This window comes from Salarias fasciatus, chromosome 16, assembly GCF_902148845.1.
Source record: "Salarias fasciatus chromosome 16, fSalaFa1.1, whole genome shotgun sequence".
In the NCBI taxonomy this organism is placed as follows: domain Eukaryota; kingdom Metazoa; phylum Chordata; class Actinopteri; order Blenniiformes; family Blenniidae; genus Salarias; species Salarias fasciatus.
This window is the reverse complement of record NC_043760.1, coordinates 15,017,595-15,042,006: the sequence shown is the minus strand read 5'-3', so window position 1 is coordinate 15,042,006 and position 24,412 is coordinate 15,017,595. Positions and strand designations below refer to the sequence as shown.

Sequence of the window (24,412 nt, the reverse complement as noted above, 5' to 3'; positions counted from 1 at the left end):
GTGTCTGCCTCTCTGCGTTCGACCTCTGATGGACTGGTGACCCGTGGAAGATGGCCCTGCTGTCACTCATTATAGGTAAGGATGGACTTCTCCCCATGGGACTCGTGGATGGAAAATAGATGAATGGATAGAAACTACAGCCATCCATCCATCCATCTGCTTTCTATATGGCGTAATCCTCTGCAGGCTGGCGGGTCGCTGGAGTCAATCACAGCTTACTGAATGGGAGGGCAGGACACGACCTGGACAGGTCACCAGTCCATCACAGGATAAACACACACTGCCTTTCACTCCTAGGGGCCATGCAGGGTCACCATTCAACCTGACATGCATGTTTTTATACCATATGGGAGGAAACCCACACAGGTACACACAGGGAGAACATGCAAACATCACACAGGAAGCTCTGGTTGCTGTACATTTGAATATTTATTTAGCATCTTTAGGGCTGTTGCAGATTATTTCAAGAGCTTGTATTAAGTATTTACCAAGAGTGTTTCTGTACCTCTACAGCATAGTTTCAATCCCATTGTTTGATTTTTGACAAGTAAATTAGGAACACATCATGGCTTTCTTTTCTTTTCTTTTCACAACTAAATAAGATGGAGGAAATCTGTAATTTTAGCTGCCAGACCTCAGTTCTTTTGTTAACATCACATCATGAGACAGGTGGCCCAGTGGGGCAGTGGTTAGCAGTACTGCCGTCACAGTGATGATCTCAGTTTTCTTCCAGGCAGGACTTTTCTTTCACCTCTTCAGGGACTCTGGCTTCCTCCAGCAGTCACAACACATGTGTATCAGGCTAATCGTTGTGAGCGTGAAGCGATTATGTCTCTTTGTGTTAGCATCATGTGGTAATGACCCGCTCCCTGCTTTTTGTCCAGTGTTCCTGCAGCTGGGCACACCTGGATGAAGTGGGGACACGATGACACGACAACAAAATCACACAACACAAACTGACAAACCCCTCTTGTCTTCAAAATGGTAAATTGACAGTTTCATTGTACTCTATTGGCTTCTTCATCTAAAAGAGTTGTTGAGATGTGAAAATATTCAAATATAACAACAACTTTAAACAATATAGGCAAATTTGTTTGGTAAAGTATCACTTTAACTTCTCAGAAATCTCTCTTCTGCAGCATGCAGCCAAAAACTTTAAGCCAAACAAACACGTTGACAGTCGACGGTATAGCTCACATGTGCATCGGAAGCTTGGCGAGCGGCTCATTGCTCATCTCTGCAGCTCCTCCGACATGATCCTGACACGGCTGCAGCTTTTCTCTCCACCTCGGTGGCTTCAGCAGCTCCTCTGCTCACCTACAATCAAACCCGCTCTGACGCTCACTGCGCGTGAGGATGTGCGTCTCGACGCCTCGAGTTCACACGCCCGTCATTCACAGCACATTGAGCAAGAGCGTGCGTGCGTGTGTGTGTGTGTGTGTGTGTGTTTTATACAGAATGCCGCCTTTCCCCTCTCCCTGAATGTGCTGCATTGTTATATTTATTCACTGCTAACTGAATTTGAATATTCCGAACTCCACTCTGGTGGTTTTCCATCTGAAATTAAAGGTGTAAGCTGTTCTTCTACTGGCAGCTGAAGATGTGAGGTTGTGTGTGTGTTCAGCTCTCAGCCTGCTGGCAGTGTTCCTTCAGCTCGGCTGTGCTCTCAAGCACATCGGAGGAGAACTAGCGCTCAGTCACATCCAGAGGCTTCACTCCTCTCGAGACTCATTTTCAGACCCCGTGTCTCTGATGTGCCTTTGGAAATATGTTCCCCAAAATGCATATTCACTGTAAATATTTTATTCTTGGTTATAATTAGATGCTGGTTGACAGACCTTTAGAAAAAAGAAGGCAGGAGGATTAATTGACAAATATGAAATATACTGTATTTCTAACAGTAATTTGTGATCATTAGCAGGGAAAAGACAGAAATCTAGATTTCAATCAGTTTTTTTAAACATCATTTAGGTTCCAGAAAGTTTTATTACCATTATGCAATTAGTTTTACTGACAAACTTTAGAACATTCCAAATTTACCCATACATTACTCTGGAATTCACATTACGACTGCTTACTAATCAGGCATGAGTCAAATCTAACAGGAGAGCCGCTGAGGCTTTATATGCTCCGAGACAGAGAGTCGTCCTCCAACAGATCCAGAGACAGGCTGTCACTCAGTGTTCTAGATACGAGGGAGAACCGGAAAAAAACCGGACACTGGTTATAACTTTTCATTTGTTTTATTTTAACAATTATTCAAAGCTGTCGCCTTTAAAGTAATCCCCGCTGGTTTGAATACACCGTTGCATCCGTGTTTTCCAACTTTCAAAAGCTTTTGAAAACTCAAGCTCTTTTTTCATTCTTGGGAAGAGAAAAAAATCGCACGGTGCTAAGTCCGGCGAATAGGGCGGATGAGGCAGCAGGGTCATCCCGTTTTTCGCCAGGAACTGCATTACGCGCAGGGCCCAGTGCACCGGGGCGTTATCGTGGTGCAGCCACCACTCGCCATCCCGCCAAAGCTCCGGACGCTTCTGCCTCACTGCTTCTCGGAGCCGCCTCAGGACTTGGATGTAGTGGTCCTGGTTAACAGACTGCCCAGGCGGCACAAACTCGCTGTGGACGACCCCTTTCGCATCGAAAAAGCAGATCAGCATGGCGTTTACCGCTGACCGGGACTGGCGCGCTTTTTTCGGCCGAGGGGAGTCCGGGTGTCGCCACCGGCTCGACTGCTGCTTCGTCTCGGGATGGTAGGCGTGACGCCAGGTCTCATCTGCCGTGATGACTTTGCCCAGCAGCCCAGGATCCTCTTCAGTGTGCTGGAGGATTTCCCGGCACACATCCACGCGGGCCGCCTTCTGCTCCAGGGTGAGGACGCGGGGAACCATCTTCGCTGCGACCTGCCGCAAGCCCAAATCCTGGGACAGGATCTCCTGACAGGAACTCCACGGAACCCCCGTCAAGGTGGACACCTCCCCGATCGTCCTTCGCCTGTCAGCCAGGACCACGGCTTCCACCTCGCGGATCTTTTCCTGCGTGCGTGAGATCTGCACAAGAACATGCTGTAGCGAGATTGAACAGCCAAAACTCTGAAATCATTCTTGTTTTAATTTTATAAACGCAGTCCGGTTTTTTTCCAATCTGTGTGTCTTCTGTTCTGTGATCAGAATGACTTCCATAGTTTACTCATTTTGCAGTGAGATCAATCACACTTGTCCAGCTGCAAGGCTTCTCAGCTCCATCTGCTTCAGCAGAACTGTGTGTAAACATCTTCTTAACCAGAGGTTGTGTATGAACAGTGTAAAAATGCCTGGATTCAACAACGCTCCCTCACTACACGAACGTTGTCTTTATTTCCCCAGAGGTATGGCAACATGTGTATTTCTCCATTTTCGGGCCTCTGGTCTTTGTAGATAACACTCAACGACGGTGTTCCAGTCACCTTTTGTGCCGGGCGCCGTTTTGTCGACTTTAACTGTGTGTTGTTACTAAAGAAAAGCGGCGCAGGCAGGCCTCTATCTGCACGGAAAGCCCGGCTCATTGTAATGATTAGCTGGTGATGGATGGAACTCATCTTGACAGAGATATATGTAGCAGGCGCACACACTTGTGCAACAACACACACACACACACACACAAATGCACCACCTTTTCAGTAACCGTAACAATAGTATGTGTGTGTAGAGGTGTCAGAGCGGATGTGGTCTTTTAAGAGTGGACGGGTGTGTGTGTGTGTGTGTGTGTGTGTGTGTGTGTGTGTGTGTGTGTGTGTGAGAGAGAGGAGGCAGCTGACACTGAGCCCAGGCACAGTGCTCATAACAGCCTCATCCAATAGCCGGTGCGAAGAAATGAAAGTCAGTGGATTACAAACAAGTGTGAATGAGTTTAAGGTCTGATCAGGTGTCACAAAGTGCTTTCGAAATAAACCAAGACGGCCGGATTTAAAATAAAATGAAATCAAAGGAAACAAAAGCAAGTTGAGGCCAGTGAGTGCTCTGTCAGACCGAGGATGAAGGGAGCGCTTTAGTGGCTTTGTGGGTTTTTCAAAAGACTTTTTGACATTTGTGAATGCCAAGCACACAATTTCAATTCTGATTTGGGAATTAAAATGAAAGCAGGAAAAAAAAAACATTTTAAAAAGAAAGTTCATAACTCATGTTAAGAATCCTGAATAGGAGTTCAATCAAGTTAATATCATGGAGGGAGATGAGTGCAGTGTGGGCGGATTCAGACGTATTGAGATGTGTTTTCCCATTATAGAAAATAATAGATACGTGTTAATGCACCTTTCTGTCAAGATGCTCTGCACTGACATTACTGCTGTTGCAGAAGCTCTGCCTCCTGGCGCTGACACAGCCATCAGCACTGATTGTTAGGGCGCTTCAACACCGGATGCATCAGAAAAGTACCAGAAGTGGCTCTGTGCTCCTCTTCATTGGTCTCTCTCTCTCTCTCTCTTTTTTTTTTAACACAAGTTCTTTTGTATTAAAAAAAAAGAAATGCAGATTGAACCATACAGGAAGTCACACAAGTGACCAGTGACAGTACCGTATGCAGAGTCACACACATCCATCTGCTCCTAGAAGTAGGAATAGCGTCACCAAAGGGATTTTATAACAGAAGCTGTGCACATGAATTAATTTGTGATTTGCTCAGATCTTACTTTTTCTAATTTCTGGCAATAAAGAAAAAAATGCTAGTCAGCATTTACTCAGAGGGCAGAAACTTAGAATATAGTTTGGTGAAATCAATACAAACAAACAAACATTCAGCTAAAACAGAAATATCTCAGTTTTTGTATTTTATTGGTCTGTATTTCTGGTGCTTTTTTTTAACAATGATGTCACAAATTTGCAATTACTTTGAAAGAATAAGAAAAAATTAGACAAATGCCACCATGTTTCTTTTTAACAATATTTTTAACACTTTTCTTCGCCTCCCTCATGAAGCCTTCTGATATGTGATAATGAACTCTCGCCATAATGCCTTTCTGGTCAGGTGTGAGCTTCATATTTCTGTCGGTGGCATTAAAAGTTCAGCTCTTCTGAGATTAAAACCAGCTACACTGCAGCAATGCCCCCTCACACTTCCCCTGCCTTTATGAAATACCAAATCAATTCTAAATCCAATTAAAGTGGTGTTAAATAGGATGAGTATCAATCCCTCGGGTCTAATCCCAGCGACAAAAATCTCATTTACTTCCTCTGACCGTTAGGAGAAAGTGTGCTGTCACTCATATTTTTACCTTCCTGTCCAGTCTCATGCTCTGGAATAATGGCGCTTCAGTGAAAGATTACCAGTACCAGTACCAGAAGTACTCACAGCAGGACTCATGCACTTTTTCACCAACGATTTTCAATGACTTCGTCTTAACTTTTCACCAAATATTCACTGTATTCATATAAAAATATTTGCAGGATATTTCCGTCTGCTTATTTTTGACAAAATAAAACACCTGGTTATTTTTTAGCAGAATGCAGTCAGTGGAGGGTTCAGCGGCTTCATGGGATGGATTTGATACACCAGAGTTTCTGAAGTTACTGATGGGAACTGCAGGTTCAAAACACAAATGGTAAAAATCATTGACAGAAATGACCAGTTTTACCTGCTTAATCTGCTGTAATATATAAACTTCCTGTGTGTTCATGTGTGATTGAAGTGCTGGCGGTTTTAAGTTTTGACATTGTCTCTTCTTTCTATAATGATGTTTTCTTTTTTGAAATCCTCCTCGTTGAGGTTTATTCGGTTATTTTGAAATAGTTGCATTTGCTGTGTGGACTAAACACATCAGTTTTCCTGTTTTCTCCTGAATTTTGTGCAGAAATCAAACTGGTGTGTCTGGGAATGATGTGGTCAACCATTGCAGTCGACTGCATCTTCCCTTGAACCTGTTCCCTCTCATTACGGCACCGCGAGGAGAAAACGGCAGCAGCAGCACATTTACAAGTTTCTAACAGACCTCAGCAGCACACTTTGTGACCAGCTTTACTCCTCCCCTGTGTCTTTTTGCCTTCTATTCTGCTGATGTGCATTATTTGTGTGTCGTCAGCTACTTAGAAGTCACTGACCTCAGCATTTTGCAGCACATTTTTATAAACATGTTTTTTTGGTGTGTTTTGCCTTTGGTGGATGCTAAAATGTTACTTTCACAGACTTTTTGTTCTCTTTGTGTCTTCAGATCATTCGGGCTGCAGTGTTAAGATGTGATGCAAACACAAATGAATGCCGTCTCACATCTGGATGAGAGTTCATTGATGCAGGGATGGACACTCCTGCTCCTGGAGGGTCACACTCTTTTTTTTTCAGCACACCTCGTTGTATTGAGATGCTTGTTATCATTCTCTCTGCAGTGCATCGTGAGGACACGTTTATTAAATTCAGGTGTTTTGTAGTAGAGAAGCGTGGAAAGCATGCAGGGCTTTGGTCCTCCTGGACTCGGAGCTCCCATTCCTCCTCTCTTGGATGCATTTGGCATAGAAGATGGATGGATGGGTAAAATATTGTGTGTGCAGCTAATTCTGCTGCTCCCAGTGTCTACAAAGCAATCAGCTGCACATGAATAATGCATCTTCCTTTATCTTATTTTGCCAACTTTCTGCTTGCTGCAGTGCAGCTTTGCTCCTATTCGTAGACTGGATGTATGAGGTATATATGTGGGATTGATTGGGGCAAAAATTATACTGAAAGTAACAGAAAAACACAGATCCTATAGGCTGCAGTGATTCAGGATATTAATTCCTCATTCAGAAAATTCTATGAGAGGAGTCGTTCTTCTTCAGCTCTGTGTTTTTCAGATGACAGGGATTCCTGCGGGCGTGTTGTGAGCTCAGAGAGACATTCACCCCCCCCCCAACCCCCCCCCCCCCCCCCCCCCCCCCCCCCCCGGCTCTCCGGCTGTCTGATTATTCCCACAGACAGCGAAGGTGGTGGAAGCCTCTAGTTCCTGCGTCTGCGCGATGAGGCTGGAGGTGAAACTGTCGTTTCTCGTAATGACGGCAGCTGACGTGGAGCTGGCGGCGCTCCCCCTCTCCACTAATTCATCACATGCATGGAGAGAAAAACAACGAGCCTGAATGACCAGATCGTTCCCATCCAGCTGGGATGAGCAGCAGATTTGTAAACGTATCAGTCGCTCACTTCGCAATCAGCCGTGAGAAAGACGTGGATTGGAAGGTGAAATTAGCGGCCTCTCGGCGGCGTGGAAATAGACTTCCGGGGTTGACATTTTGAATTTGTGTTTTCATCTGTGGCTAACAGATGGAAGAAATAGCTCTGGCATTTGATAGTAGCTTTCAGCGCTATGTAATTGATGTTTGAGGAGAACTATGAGGCGATTTCTGAGGAAACTGAAGAAGTGATCAGAACAACTTTAACACATGTGACACTTTTCTCTTTTTGGGGGGCTTTTTAAATTTTTTTTTTTTTTTTTGCATCTTAAATAGATCCAGGAAACTTCTTAGTGGCTTAAATGTAAAGTCCAGGGTGGAGCTCGACCAGGATTCTGCTTCTCTTTAGTCACTTTGCTTCAGTTTCATCCCTTTCACTTGTCAATCTTAGATATTCCCAGCATGATGTTTCCCTCTGGGTTTGATAACCTGCTGTAGTTTTCTCTCTGTCTTGTTCGTATCGAGACATAAACCGTTGTATCAGCGCCACACATCTCTAACTCTTATTAATCAGTAAACAGAGCTGTTTTGCCTCTACCATTATTCACTGTGAAATGCAGGTTTATTGACTAAATGTCCCTAAAATGGGGCCTGATTGTAGACAAAAATGATTAAACTGCCATGTTTAGTTATTTCTAAACATGGCAATTTAAGGAAGAAGGTCGAAAAAACTCAATTAAACCAGATGCACTCATCCTCTAAATATTGCAGAGCTAAGTGCATTTTTAAATGACATTTATGAAATGCATGCATTCTGATTCGCAGCCGTTGAGTCCACTCTGCATATAAAATCAGGAATTCCAGCTCCCATACGCGGCTGAATTTGACCCTCTTATTCAGAGAATGACATGAACCAAACTGCCAATTTCAGCACATTAATAACGTTGCAGATTATGTGTTTTACATGTGGATCAACCCACCATAATTTTCTATATTTACTCAAGTTGTTTGTCAAGTTCATTTCTTTTTAATTTTGTTTGCAATGTGCAAAAAGTCAACACAACACAGTCGCTCCTCTTTCCTTCCCTCTGTATGTTGTGAGACGCCGCCTCGCTTAGCATATTTGTTGCATCTAATTAAGAGCAACAGAAGAAATGTTTTTTTTTTTCCTAACGAGGAACATCTGCTTGAATTTGCTGTCTGCGTTCTCATCACTTTGACCTGGAGGCCAAAATAACTCCATCTCACTGTTCAAGTACATGATTTTTTTATGCGCCTGTGAATAAATTAGCCTTGCTTCTCAGATAGCAGTAGAAGTAGAGCAAAGGAATGTTTTAGCAAGAGGTGGAAAAAAAAGAAAAGAAGAAGCAATAAGTGGAGGGGGAAATATAAAAAAAACCCACCAGTTTCTCTGTCTTTCAAAGAAACGTTACAATCAGCTGCAGCTAGGATGAGGAAAATGGAAACCAAGAGAAACAGGCGAGACTACAAAAATGATATTTTAGTCACGTTTCCACTGAAAAAAAAAATCCAAACAAATCAATCACACAGCTTTACGACATCTGCATCACAGTAATCCTGAAGCAGCAGTTAGCGAAAACAATTAGATGATCACTGATCACATGATGGAGCCACAAGCAGGATCGAATCAGTCCTCTTCATTAAGAAGACTTGGGGATCATGGAAACATCAGGTATTTTCACTTCTTTCATAATCTTTTCCTCAATTTCACTGATTTATAAACCAATAGTTTATTGTGGTTTGTGGGATTCCTTTTGGTTTTACCCTCCGAGGGTCACATCATATGTTGTGTTGTTTAGATGAGAGGACATGTTGATTAAATGGAGGACATTTACTGTAGGAGACCGTATCACGTTCACGCCATCATACACCACAGTACAATGTATTATCCATGTGCTGTATAATTATCTGCAGGATGGCAGCCATGGCTTTAAGTCATCTCGGTGGCGGCAGCTTCATTTCAGTATAAAAAAGTGAGAGTAGCGTTGCAGCACACACTGGATTTCCATATGAATGGACATGGTCTTTAAAAATGTTGTGAAATGTGAAATGCAAGAACGATGCATTTGGAGTTGAAACATCTTGAAAACACAGCCTAAGATTGAACGGGTTGATCTAAATCGAACAACGCGTTCAAAGTTATGAATATCAAACAAACCTAAAGCTAAAATCTGTGGGGTTTTATTATATATGCATCAGAATCGCTGCTGCTTGACAGAATCTAAATGGAGCCGCCATACAGGTGGGAAGAGAAGCAGATCCGTCCTTTTCTCTCTCTCTGCTGCGTAAACTGAAATGATTCATAAGTAAAATGTGTTCAAAAGGCACAGAAGTGGGAGTTTTGATGTTAGATGGGGTGAGAGGGCAGCGGCGGTCAGAAATAACTCCCATCAAAGGGCAAAAACGACGGGCTCCTTTTCTATGAATCACCGGTGAGAAAATGACGGCGGCGAGAGAAGCGGTGGCTCGCAGTGGGAAACCGCTGCGCTTTGAGCTTGATGCCTAATTAATGTTCGCTTCTGACTCAAAGCATCTGTCTGTCTCACTGGAGTGTTTGATACTTTACACTGGAAGGAGTCGTCTGTGACTCAGCCGTCTGTCCTCAGTGAATCTGAGCCACGTTCAAGAACTTTCCAGTTTATTTTCAGTTGTGACCGCTGCATCACCACAGCTGTGATTTGTAATTTGTTATCGCCATTAAAATTTCATTCATTCTGAGAATGCAACAAAGACTTCAGATGTGCAGGAAGATCTGTTATTTTCTCTGCATTAATGTCTCTCTTCAGTAATGGGCTTAAACCTAACTCCTCTAAAGTCACGTGACATGTAGATCCTTCCATATCAACGTTTTTACAAATTGTCCCTCAAATTTCGCTCTTGCTACTCCACAATCAAAAGGAGAAGAGTTAACTTTATTAACATTATCTTTTGGTATGGCTCATAGCTTTCATTATTCATATTATTAATGTCAACAGGTCGGGCTCACAATGCCGTCGAAACGTCTAAGTGTTATAAATGTGTAACTCCCATGTGTTGTTTTCACCAAAAATAAATATTGAAAAAAATTTCATATTACAAAAGTAGAAAATCGTTTGGTGTTGTGGTTCAAATATATACAGATCAAACATATTTCTCTGTCTTTTGCCTTTGCCTTTATCAGAAAGATTTGACCTGTTATTCTTATTTTAGATCGAAAAGGTTCATGTATTATCAAACCTCTTGTGTGAAATCCCATTTGAAAGTCTGTGACTGTCTGTTAAAACCCTGAGCTTTGGTCTCAGTGTCGCCAGACTCCCATGAAGCTGCTGTTAGGTAGAAAATAAAGAAATTGAAGAGCTGAAGCCCAGAGAACAGAGGGAACCAATTATACGCAATAGGCAGTTATAATCTTATCATCTCGGACTCGTTAATTATCGCAGGATTAGATTGGGGTCAGATGGGTCTCGGCTTCTTTGCAATCTTAATAGACTCGTGAGGAGAAGCAGAGTCAATCGCTGGCAGGGGAGTTATAAATGCTGGAGATTGAGGTGGGATTTGGAGTGAAAGTACGGAGTAATGGGAGGAAATATTGGAGGACTGAATCGGGATGTGGGAAAAATTCCCTTGTCGAATCTCCAGACACCACGGCCTTTCTTCCAAGTCATGGGGGACCGAGATTTCTGCAGCCGAGGCTTCTCTTGAAACTTTTCAAATTGCCCTCAATCTGCTCCATCAAGGAATCATCAAGCTGTATTCTAAATTTAGCCGTTTTCTCTCCGAAGCGTGCTTCTCTCTCCTCGCCAGCCCCCGGTGCTGTGAGGATTACAGCTGCAGAACATGTTAGGAATTCATGAGAAAAACAGCCTCTGACTAAACAGAATGCCAGAAGAGATGTAACATCTCAATTTCTCCACTCCAGTTTGTTGTCGGTAATATAAAATTAGATCGTTTTCACGCTGTGTTGGGATTGAAGTCGCTCTCTTTTGCAGGTTTGCAGGACTTCTAGAACATACTGAACTGTAAAGGACAGGGAATTTCCACAAAGCTCTCATGTCGCCATCCGATGCATTAAAGTGCAACAATAGGATCCATTACCACCGAGCTGAAACGCCGTGTGAAGAGTCATCCATTCGATATGTCCCGGCTATATTTAGAGAATGTTCTCAATCTTGTTATGTGCTGTGTTCTTCTTGTGGGACTCACTTTTAAAGCATACGTATGAGCAGCACTGATTAGCCGTCTCTCAATCTTTATACGCCTTCTGAGAGCGATTCTTGACTTTCTGGCAGTTTGTGCTTCACACTTTGCACACAGAACACCTCAGTTTGATTTTCAGTCCTTATCTCAGACACTCATAGTCAAGTGCATTTGAAGAAGTGACTTCAGGATTTGAATCTTTCATCCAATCGGCCTGATTTACAGAGAAGTTCCTGAATAAAGCATGATTGTAGTTTTGGTAGAGTCTAGATCAGGGGTGTCAAACGTATCGCAGTTCGGGGGCCACATCCAGCCGAATTCCATCATGAGTGAGCCGAACCAGTAAAAAGGTACAATTATAACTTTTGAATCTGAATTTTTTTGTGGCGCAGAGTGTGATTGGTAGGGTTTATAAAACTCTACAGCAGTTAATTTTTTTTTTTTTTTGATCGGTTCAAGCAACAAGCAGGTCGTTACATCTGTGTGTGCACACGCCGACAAACGGCCTTCTCGCAGCTGAAGGCAGAAAACGTCAGCGGCTGAAGCAGCTCATATGTACCGGGAGAAAAGTGTCATTGTTTTTAGCTGCTGCTTCAGATCAATGCGTGGTCGCAGGAGGAAATGATTAAACCTTCAGTCAATCACGACCTTTCCTCCAGATTCATCATGTACAGCCTCTCCGCGACCGTCAGTATAAAGGAAATTGATTTGGGGAGCAGATATGTGTTTTCAGCCACTGGACAAGTCACTCATGAGTAGGAAAAAAAAAGAAAAATGTGTTCCCTCTACAGTTTGTAATTTTTTTTGTTGCTGTGACCTTTTGTAAAGTTGCAGGAAGAGCGATTAGAGAGCGGCTATGTTTTTCCATTGCAGCTGACAGATAAGTTTGCAGCTTCCACACGGCCCAGACATCTGAAGCTGCACTAACACAGAAGCTCTGTGTTTTTGTTTGAGGACAATGTGATTTAAAGGATTTGGCCCTCGAGCAGCCGCTCTCCCACTTCTAGAACCGGCAGCAGAGCTTTAACCCAAACAACTGATAAGGAAAATTGAAATTAAAGCGATCTTTAGCAGAGGGAGACGGCACCACTTTTCAGCTGATTTGTGATAATCAAACACACGCTCTGTGATCGATTGTAATTTTCCAGCGTTTCGGCTGTGGGTGTTTTTTTTTTTTCTTGTGGTCTCACAGAAAAGATATTTTGATTGTACAGCGTGAACTGATTTCCTCATTTTGGAATTATGTTTGTCCTTCAGACTTTCTCCCAAATAAACTCGCCTGTAACCAAATCGTTATCAGCAGGCTCCAGTTGGCGTGCTCACATGGAATGGATTCATCACATGAATATTCAGAGATGACCTCCGAACCCTGCAGCCACGTGGGATTTCTTAGTATAACTTCAAACAGCTGAAGGGAAATGCAGCTGGGATTATATTCTCTTTATTCCCGTCTCTTTTTCTACATTATCAAGGATAAGGTTCATATTAGTAAAACAAATGCATGTTTTTGGACTGTGGGAGGAGCTTGGAGTACCTGGAGGGAACACACACACATTTCTGCTGTTATGGTCTGATCAATATAACCATCACTCTGTTAGTGTTGGCTCAAAGGTCAAGGCACTGTGACCTCTTCACTACATTATACGATATGAGGACAAACGACCAGCAGAGCGTCATGTTTTCCTCCTCTGCTCCCTTCCGGCGTCACACTGCCTCCGTAGAGTTATCGGTTACCTAAAACTAGATCAATCTGCTGCTGATGTCTCCTGGGACGGAAGTCTGGCCTTTATTTAAAGGAAGAGGCAGACGTGAGTGTGAATTAGTGCTCGGTTTGTGTACACAGAGAAGATCATTGACGATAGGCCATCGCGCAATAAAGTCTTCTGGATGTTCAAACAAGGGAAAAACACAACAGCCTTCTGATGAACCTCAGCCAGTGAGAACCGCCAGGGTGGACTCTGGGAGGAGTGTGACGGCTCCGAAGTGGAAGGTGGGAGAGCGGGAGGCTGCAGAGTTTGTGCAGATTAGCGTTTAATCTTTCTTCAACCTTCCAAACTGTTTTTATAAACCGAGCCAAACGGGGTGCCAGATCAGAAAGCAGGCAAAATAGGTCGCTTTGGAAGCCGGTGCTCTGCTGTGTTGTTCAGTTGCTAAGGTCCACGTTGCAGAGCGACTGCAGAGAAAATACACCAGCTTTTTCATTTCCATTTCCTCCTCTTCTTCTTCATTCATCTCCCAAAGATGCACACATGAGGCTGCTGCTTGATCGCAGGCTTTGATTGGTGCTCTGCAGACTGTAAACAAACCTTTTCATCTATCTTTGCAGCAAAAGAAAGACTTTCTGGATAGATATAAACAAGTTATTTGTTTCAGATCTTGCAGTGTCGGCTGACTCATACATTCATGTCTCTGTATTCAGCTGTCGTAAACTTGCATTTGGGTGATGTGCTTCATCACATTCACTTTCAAATTGCACATTGAGTGTTACATTAAAGAGGCGCATTTTGAATTTGATGAGTACTTCAGTGTTTTAAAGGCACACAGGAATATTTAAAACTGTAGACAATCTTTTACAGTCTTACTGAAAGCTTTGATTCTGAGCTATTGATAGTCTCATTCAGACCTCACTTGTTTCACTGTCTCTCTGCCTCTCGGCTGACACTTAAATCGAAAAAGGTTCAGTCATTTGATGTTTGACTTGGTTGATTGAGGGTATTTTGAGCACACACAGTGTTCCTTTATGTCTCTGTGTTCTGTTCCAACAAATAAACCTCAATCAAAATCACACTGGCTTCAGTAGTGACGAGACTTACAACAGTCTTTCTCAAACGTATCCACCCCTGTTCTAAGGCTTTGAATCTGGTTTGCATGGAAAGCATCTACATTGTAGTTTTAACGCCAGTCCACTCGTTGGTAGATGTGTTTTTTTTTTTTAAATTATAAATGCAGAGAACAGCACATTGACAACATTCAGCCTTCTGAAAGCCATCGCTCTTCATCACATAGGTTCACTATCCAGGTTTTTAAATCAGTTTCCTTCAGATTGATGCCGATCGATGATTTGTTCCATCAGTCCACCCAGACTCTCAATATGTTTCTACCAGATCTCACTTAACCTCCTCCTTTACTCTTATGTTCTGTGTGTTTCTTTGACAGCAGCAACTTTGACTGAACACATTTGCATGCATTTGACTCCCTGAGTGAGACAGGGCTGGTCACTGGGCTCACTTCATGACTTAAAATAATGATAGTGAAGGTTTTCCAGCAGAGGTGACGGTCTGTCCCTCAGACTGGACACAAAGACAAAAAGTGGAATCATTAAAAGACATTGCTGGAGGATATTTCCCAAACTTTGGATACAGCTTCAATCTTCATGTTACAATAATTCGTTACCGTATTTCGTTGACATATATAGAAACCGTCCTTTCACACAACTTCCAGTAAGCAGATAATGTGTATTTTCCAAAAAAATGTCAAATTATTCCTTCAAAGATACCGTGGAGCGTTATCCGGTACAGACGCTCGTCCGATCCTGTCATTAGCTGGTTGAACCGCAGCACTTTGTGAGCAGCTCATAATGTTGTGTGCTTTCTTGGCAGCAGCACATCTCTTTATCCATGTCGCTTTAGCGGTACACTCGGTCCTGCAGGCATTGTGTCAAAGTGTACTTTCCACTAGCCAAAGCACACTGACAGAGGAGAAAATATTCATCAAGAATTTAGGAGAGATCTTCTTCCTCGGTACACTGCGTCTCCTGTATGTATGTGTGTGTGTGTGTGTGTGTGTTGTACTGACAGTGCAGGTGAACAAACCGGACGGCTCACTCATCTTATGGGAATTTGTATAAAACAGATTTCATTTTTGCGTTAACAAGACAAAAATGAGAAAATCTCACTTTTCCCTTCACTGTCTTCACAGATTTTGCTGTGAGCTCACTAATACCCCCTTCTTCCTTTATTTTTTCCTCTGTGCCCTCCCCTCCTCTCTCAGCAGCGTCTTCCTGTGTGTCTCGGGTGTGTCTGGACTCTGTGGGGCTCGGGTGCGGCGCCGACTACAGAAGCCTCATCGAGACCCTCTGCCAGGACAAGTTCAGGCTGGACATGCAGGCGCTGGACCAGAGGCACTGGTGCAGCTGGGAGGACACAGTCGAGTGAGTGGGACGGTCACACCGACACACACGACCAGAGAGAAACACACCAAGAGCTTCACATCCGAATTTCAGACAAGGCGCTCAAAGCAGTTCTCGTCCTCTTCGTTGGTTTTAATATTCCAACATCATTTAACGCCTAAACTGCAGTAATGTGCTTCTTACATGCCTAAAGTTCACCGATCTCCTTAACAGTCTCATATTTGCTCTCCTGTGCAAGTCTTTCAAGTCAGCGGATCAAACAAAAAATGTTAAAATTATATTTGTGTATTTCTGGCTGGAGGTTTTTGGTCTTCGTCCAACAGCTGATTAGACTCCGAAGTGAGGGACAAGAGAGAAAACAGAACAAGTGGAACAAACAGTGTGGGAGCAACAGTGTGGATACGGCGCACAGACAGTCAGAAGAGGAGCTCTGTGCCGTCGGCATAAACAGAGGCCTTGTGTGCGCAAAGATTACGTCTGAACTCACTGCGAAAGTCTTAATATTGCTGTTAGCATCATCCGCATGGGTTATACAGTTAAGTGATTACACAAACACCACCTACCATCTTACTTTGAACTCAAATTTGTTTGTATTTCAAGTTTTTTTTTTTTTCCTCCGAAAACCATTTTAAAAAGTCCCATATGGTCCTGTAATATCGCGCCGCCGCTCTGTTCTGCCCAAAACTCTCCCCTCCGTAATCAGCTACCTTGAAAAGAGCGAGCAATTAAGCGAGCCTCCAACCGTTCTGACCTCTGTCGAGGTCGTTCTAGTCTCATGAGCAGCATTGTCTCGGCTCCCGTGGAAAACACCAACCGCTGCGTCCGGAGCGAGCCGTGTCGTAGTGGGCAGCGAGGGGCCCGGGGTGAGCTCGGGTGACGGAGCGCTGCCTCCTGACCCACACGGGGATTTGAATCGTGAGCAAATGAGACCTTTGCACTAAGTAGTCTCGATATAAAGAGTCTGCCGCGGCGCTAAAGTGGTGAAATCGTACCGGAGACACGGCCGGCCGGCGCCGTGTGTGGAGGATGAATTAAATGTTTCAACCCTGCAGCGATTGAGACGTTTACGCAAATTCTTTTTACCTATGTTGTTTTATACGTTGCACAAAATTCAGTTTAGAAGCATTTTTGTTTTTCTTAACAAGACGTAAAATAATCAGTTTAATATGTTGATGCATAAATGATTGCATAATGTTTTTATGTGGTCACTTTGCTGGTAATAGAGTTAAAAAAAACTAAACAGTCAATTGTACCAACATCATCAATCAATCTTCTTTTGTTTTGAGATTTTATTGAATTTTTCTGCCTTTCTTCCAGCACTCAGCTCATAACTGTGTCACATTCCCTTAAATGTATTATTTGACAGAAGTATGAGGTTTATAAAAGAATTTGTTCAAGTAAAAGCATCAATACCTTACATTACTAAAGTAAAGTAAAAAAAAAGACCATTCAAAAATGCTTGATTAAGAGTAATAAAGTGCCATTGAAACACAGCAGTGAGTCGATGCACTTGACCAATATAAGTTTTATTGAAGTTGGACATAATTACTTCATAAAACCTTTACTGTTTTCTTTACAATATTTTAAAACTTTTGATCTGACTCAGTTCCAAAATTGTTCAGAAATCAGAAATTCATCAGGTAAAAATATTTTGCATCAAAATGACCGTCCCGAGTACAATTTATCCAAAAGGTTGCTTCAGCAGAGTAGATGTAATTTGTTACGATACATACCTCTGGCATTTCACTACAGTTACTCTGTGTTGGTACTAATATTAGGTTTTTAATGGTGGTCTAGATAAACACTGGGTAATGAAATTAAAAACTTGCTTTGTAATTAGAAAAGTAACTCCAGTATTACTTGAGTGGTCTCCTTTCTGTTTGAATGTTGGACACGAATTTCATGAAAATCAAATGATTTTGTGAAAGATGCCAAACTTTATTGAAACATATGGAATAACTTATCAAATGTTGGAAGTGAGAAAGAAAGATGACACAGGAAAGTCCAAAGAGAAGTAAACAACAAAGTGGAGGAAGGATTGAAATGTCAGCGTTAGTTGGACTGAGTTGAATAAAGGTCAAGTATCAGGACAGTCTCTTCCAGGCAAGACGCCTCTGGAGGTTCCTCAATCAGTTTAGATGACATTCAGTGTGTGTGTGTGTGTGTGTGTGTGTGTGTGTGTGTGTGTGTGTGAACTCCATGCATCCTGTCCCACTTGTCACTGACCCTCAGTTCATACCCTTCTCTAAAGTCACCGAACAATGTATTCAATTTTTACATTTTCCACAGAAATCAACTCGTTACACAACAAAGAGGCTTCAGTATCAAACTGTCCCCATTTTGTCAACTTCACACTGCACTGTCCTCCCTTCCTCCTCATCCACGGCTACGTTTTGTTCTCCCTCCTTCATTCCCTTGTTCTCTCACAGTGGTGCAGCTTTATCTGGGTTTTCATTTGGTTCCTCTCATCTTTCTCCTTTGTCTCTGCCATAATGTGTCCAGAGATGCTAACACTCACACAGTTCAGTGACGCTGGTAACGTATCTTTCCTCTTGCACAGTGTCACTGTTTTCATTCATGTTTGTGACGTTGCCGTCGTATCATAAGGTTTTAGTCTGGGCCACCGCAGCAGTATTCACATGTAGGATGGCAGAGTTTTAACTCACAGCAGTGAGTGAAATTCACAGAGCTGCTCGACATTCATCACCAAACCCACTCACATCCGCGTTTTCCTAATCAAGCAAAGAAGCAAATTAACCCGTGATGGCAGATTTCAAGAGTTCTTTCTCAATCAGTCTTCTTCTCACTCATGAAGAAGCTTGTTTCTGTTTAAAATGACCTATTTTTTCCAAGTATTACACTGTAAAGACTTAATGGGAAACTTTTTAAATTTCCATCAAGTGATCGAGAGAACAAGAAAATATTTCCAGTATTTGTTTTAAAACTGTGACAGTTAAAGTTAAATGTGTCACAAGAAACATTCTTGACATTTTGACAAATCAGAGATCAAAGAGGGGATCCACAACCTGCTGACCTCCCAGTAACAACAGATTATCCAGCAATGATTCTCTCTCACATTTCACTTTCAATTCGAGTCCATGAGACCCTTGAAGAAGCAATCCATCATTGTTGATACTACTTATTATTATTAGTTATGCAGTTTAAATGAATGGTGCACATCAGGGGGGCACTTGTGGTTCTAGTGGAACATGTTCTTGCATGTTTTGAACCTTTCCTGCATGTATCCGTTGAATTTAAAAGTGGTTTGTTGTCAGACTTTGTGCAGAGCCTCATTCATTCTATTCACAAACGGTAAAACACTGAAAACACAAAGTACTGCGACCCTCAAGGATGAAGAGTTCCTCTTATACCGTTCTGTATTTTGATATTGTCACACGTCCCCACTTGGAAAAGATAGAGTATTTCTATATTCGCTATATCCAGAGTGTACATATATCAGCCCACACACTTTACACTTTACTTTACACTGAAACAAATTATTTTAGGTGTAAAGAAGGAAAAAAAGTAACTATTAAACACATACAAAATACCTGTTTCATTTGTTTATTTGTTTTTGATCAAACTTAAGCCACAATATGATGTGAAGTATGAATTTTATGTGATAGCACACTTTAATGATATTCACCTCAGTTAAACGCACAGTGTTGTATTGTCGCCTCCCACGCAGTGCCAGGTGTAGACGAAGCTGTGTCTGTGGGAGATGGCTCTGCTGCTTTCCAAATCACCTGTTTGCATCCACCGTGCATGATTAGAATCCACAAGGTCAAATATCAGCAGACAGCCGCGGCATGATAATTACTGTTTAAATGTTAACTGCGGGCTCGGTGACTCACGACAACACAGCCGCTCGTCTAGTTACCTCCAGCAGCACAGTCGACTTATTCTGACTGAAATACATTCAGAAAACCTGTGAGAGCGTCTTCTGTTCAACTACAAACTGCAGGATATCAGTAGAAATTTGGATTCAACAACTATTTCTAGAGGTTGCTGCCATCAACCATAACTGGGTGTGTGGCACCTGTAAGATTAACCTTTCCCAAAGCATCTACAGTCTTTGTAGCTTTTTCTTCCTCCTGTAGTGTTATTCAGGTCTTCCCTAAGTAAGTCACACATGCACATGTGGAAGAATTGGAAGTGTTTTCACACTCTTCTATCAGAATCAGATCTAGTTATTCAGTACCAGGCTATATTAGCTCATTTTTCAATGACACCACATAACAAGAGCAGCTGAGACGTGCCACCAAGTTATCAACTTATCATAACCTCTTTTTTTTCTCTCTCTTTTTTTTTTTTTTTTTTTTTTTTAATTTCACTCAAAGCCTGAAGTCTGTGGATTTTTCTGCCTCAAATGGTTTCAGGACAAAATGTTCTCTCACTATCTCATATGTCCCACGATGAAGACATAATCAGTGGTATTCCCCTCATTTTGGAGCGGTCATCATGTTTTATCTTATCTATACTGGCAATGGCTTCATAATGCAACCTAATATTCTGAGTTCAAGAAGTTGAAAATATATGCTGACTATTTAATCGTTATAGGCTGTAAGGTTTTCTTGTAAGGATTTGTTATAAAGGATTGCAGAAGGCGGCGGCGTTATGTGTGACAGCAGTCGACGGCGTGACTCTTTTAGCAATAACGTGATGTTTGCAGTGGAAAAACGGAGTTTGCAGCACACTGGCGGGCTTTCGGAGCAGCGTTGTTGAAATGAATAATTTTGATGTTTTCATACTCTGCTGTGTACAAGACACCAAGCAGATGGGAAATATGAGGAGTGTGTGGCTGCAGATGGGAAGACAGGGACATCCAGCTGGAGGCTGAGACGATGGCATGTCACCATCGAGGTTCGATTTCCATCCAGCGTGTTTACGGCGCTGATTTAAAGATGAGCGGACCCCTGGGTGCGCCGTTTAGAGAGACATCTGACTCTTGTGTCTGCATCATGTTAACAGATAGGAGCACGAAACGCAGTAAGCGTTCATGTCATGATGAATATGAAGATGGTGCGTCGAACAGATGAAGCTACAGCATGAAACACGGCAGTGTTCTTTTGCATTCACACAGACGATGAAGATGTGGGATTGATCTTGCCTTCCTCATGCTGAATGCTCCTGAAGTCTAATCCAAACCTACTGATTTACAATAACAGAGAATTCTAAAGACCTCCCTCCTCATCACAACATCAAACCGGCGGCTGTCCTTTTCACGCCGACCCTCCTGAGCCACCGGGGCTCGTCACCGACAACAGCTGACTGCCCGACTGCTTTGTTTACTCCGTGTGCAGCGATGCAGATCAGTCGGCCTGACCAGCACACCGCAGAGTATCTCTAACTTGAAGGACACATCTAAGGCCGTGTTGTGATATTAACTTTACCTCCTCGTGTGTACAGCACAGCAGCTACAGACGAACAGAAATAACCTTTCTCGAGATCCTCTACAAAAACGCCAAATCGCTTTGTTTTATGGGCGGTGAGACATTTATAATCTCATGAGTGGCATCTGGTAAAATGGGAGGATTGAAAAGAGGGTTTTTCCTGAATTATTTATTTTTTCATTTATTTTTCCCATGAAGTGATTGGATGGAGAACCGAGCCTCCTAATGAAAAGAAGAAGGAAAAAAAAAAAACAATCGCGAAGGACGATATCAAACATACCAACTTCAGAGCAAATAAATATGAATTTGGAAAAGAAAAAAGACAGAAAGAGGCAAAAGAACATAATATGAGAAATGATCTCTCAGGAAGTCAAAACTATGAGGAAAGGAAGAAGATCCATAAACTGTCGTAGAATAAAGTCTGCAAATAAAAGTCACAGGAATCCAGCTGAAGAACTGTCTAAAAAAACAATTCGTTCAATGATTATTATGTGTTATTATGTGTAAGAACTGAATAACAATTGTGAATTAACTCCGTGCAACACTTCCTCCGGTGTGATACTCCTTGAATACCAAAACATAGCATACATTCAATTATTTAAACAGTTTGCTCCATGAGTCACTTCCAGCCAGCTTTGATCCAAACTGCAAAACAGCAGAAGCATAAATTGCAGTTTTCCTCCTCTTTGGTTCTCTGGACATGTTCCACTTGGCCGTGTGTTTCTCTCGCCGTTCAGCTGTGAGAGGTTTCTCTCTGGAGGAGCCCGTCGCTCGCGGAGCCCGGGGCTCTCTTCGAGGTCGGAGTGTCACACACTCCCGAACACACACGTGACACCGAGGCCTCTGCCTACGCGGAGCTGATGTGAAGATGATACACCTCGGAAGATGAAGCACCGGAAACTACAGATCAAACTGAGGCTTAATTCAGATTAAAGGATGCGTGTAGTGAGATCCGTGTCATTCAAATCCTGTACATTTAAATCATGAACTGATTCTACCTCTCACTCTAAAATATTAAGGTCAAGGATATCATTGTTTTGCTCCGGGGGCAATTTGTTGGACATGTGGTGTAGTTATAAGACGACTGAGGAGAAAAAAAAGACAGGACTTGTTATTCAGCTGCCACGTTTAATTACCTACATGATGTTTCTGTGAACAAAGACAGCAACGCTTTGATGTCTGCAGGCATCTTTTCTATTATTAACCATGTGAGACTTTCTCTGGGTTTTTCTCTGGAGTTGAAACAGAAAAGGAAACGATGGACTGGAAAACATAGAGAACGGAATTTGTGTTTGTTAATTAATTAGGTGATCGCTGTGATTAAAGCAGACAACCAGACTGGTACTACGGATTACCATCAACCATAAAGCTACTAAGTCCCTGATGAAGCGATAAACACTGTGTCTGCTTTCACGTACTTGCCTTTACGATACATTTTCCTCTATTTAAGAGAGCAGACCCACAAAAGGAGCCATAACATCAGTGGGTATGTTGAATAACTACAATTTCTTTACAGAATCAGCACCAACACGTTTATGAAATCCATTGAAAAGAGACGAACCATGACTCCTCGCCCTCTCCTACAGGCAGCCAGGCAGGTAAACATGTTTACATGAGCATTAAGGTTAAACAGACACAAGACGAGCACAGGCTGAGTTTATACCTCCAACATGCCCCGACATGGAAAGTGCCATTTCATTCTTTCTGGGCGAGATTACCCAACAATATAGAGTGTTTCTGTGACTTGCTACACAGAGAGTAGACCTCAACAGCAACATGCATTCAGTGAAAAAAAGAAAAAAAGAAACTTAAACTGCCCTAAGTCTCCTCTCCAAACTTCGACATCAACAACTTGAGATAATCCTCTGCTCATAAATATGTATATGTGTGCATGCAGTCAATCCGTCTGCCAGGCTCGGCAGCACAAGCCGCTGCGGGCCGTTTCTGTTCAGCCGTCCGCTCTGTCTGTCGGGTTACTCTCTTAATTGCGGAACATTATTACATTTCTATCACCCGCCGACAGTGAAGACACCAAAACTTGTTTTTATTGATCTATTTGCATAGCTGTGTAGTTCTTCAAGAAGAAAATGTTTGCTAATGCATCAAATAGTCATCCTGTCACTGCATTTTTGATGATTTAAAAAATTCTGATATGATTTTGTGCATTCGCTACATTAGTAGGAACGTCTCCAGATCGTTTTGAGTTGTTCGGAGTTTAGAGATGGACGAGGGTGATGATTGGACGAGACAGTCGGGCTGGCCTGGGGCGTCTCTCTCTGAGTGGGCGTCGAATTGGTGATTGATAAGTGGGGACGGATGAAGACGAATAAAAGAAACAAGATTTAGTGGAAAACATGTAAGATAAATGGATAAATAAAAACAGGAATCTTTTGGAGTCACACAGATGGAACCACGATGAACAGAGAAGCATTTCAGCAGCGCATGTTTCAGTGTATTGCACATTTCCATTCATAATGTTTCATATATTGTTTTGACATTTTCCTCCAGTTTGTGGGGAAGAGTGAAAAAAAAACTAAAAAATCTTCAAAGCCTTGGTGAGTACAAGCCTTAATGGGAAGCAGTAATGAGTTCTGCGACCTTGTAAGCTCGTGTGACCCCTTTGTCAGGTGATCAGTGATTCTTCAAACTCAGCTTCCCCTCAGCCGCAGATTATTCTCACAAAAACACAAGATGAAAAGAGTTCCTCCTATGAATGTAACAATTAATATCATATTCTGTCCTGATTAACTTTCTCCCTGCACTTGAAGTAAAAATAACTCTACTTCTTGGTTCCACGAGGCTTTCTTGGGCTGTGCGAGTTCTCGGGGGTATTATATTCAGTCAGTCACGCATGCCTGTCAGGCGTCTGTAATTATTTGAAAACCCTTTTGTGTGTCAGCTCACATCGGGTTACGTGAAAACTCCATCCACATAAATCCACTGAGCTCAGCTGCGAGGAAAACTTGACCAGAGTGGCCCTTTCAGTGGACCTCCGTGATTAAACGGCTGATTACGCGGTGATTAGAAAAAGGATTGCTTTATGTTTTTACAACTGTAATGACTGCACAGCGTCCAGCACTGCCTGGATTAGGACTTGAATTTTATCCTCAGTTTGGACGGCCAGTAATTAGTGTTTGCCTCTTTCACCAAAACTGGGCACAGACATTAATAAGGGTCTGGAAAACGGATGGTTTGGTGTGTAAATGAAAGGTGGATAGAAGAAGTAATAGAGAGAAAGAATGAGAGAAGCAATGAAATGTAAAGGGTGTGGAGGGATAAAGAACGTGAGCAGGGGAGGGACTGGAAATGATGATGAATAAATGAATGAGGGGACAGCAGGAGATGATTGAAGAATGAGAATGATACAGTGAACGTGTGTGGGCAATGAGTGAATGAGGGAGTGGAATGAACGAATAAAACAGGAAGCACAAAGTAAAGAGAAACCCACAAAAGAAGCTTAAATAAAAGAAAGAAAAAGACTGGGGGATATTTGTCACCATATTCATTCTTCCAGTATCTCCCTTTCTATATTAAAGCGCTATCTTTTTTTCTCTTATAACACACATATTGAAGCCTTGAACAAAGAC

General features: G+C 42.4%; 1 protein-coding gene across 2 annotated transcripts in view; it reads left to right on the top strand.

Annotated features, from left to right (window-relative positions):
• The window catches only part of ramp1 (receptor activity modifying protein 1), a 52,298-nt gene that overhangs the window by 17,678 nt on the left and 10,208 nt on the right, over positions 1–24,412 (top strand). Inside the window, exon 2 of one of the 2 annotated variants that reach the window (XM_030111539.1) lies at positions 15,297–15,453. In XM_030111539.1, the coding sequence (XP_029967399.1) occupies positions 15,297–15,453 (157 nt within the window). Of the gene's footprint in view, positions 1–15,293; positions 15,454–24,412 lie in introns of both variants that reach the window. The other variant, XM_030111538.1, reaches the window with a different exon arrangement.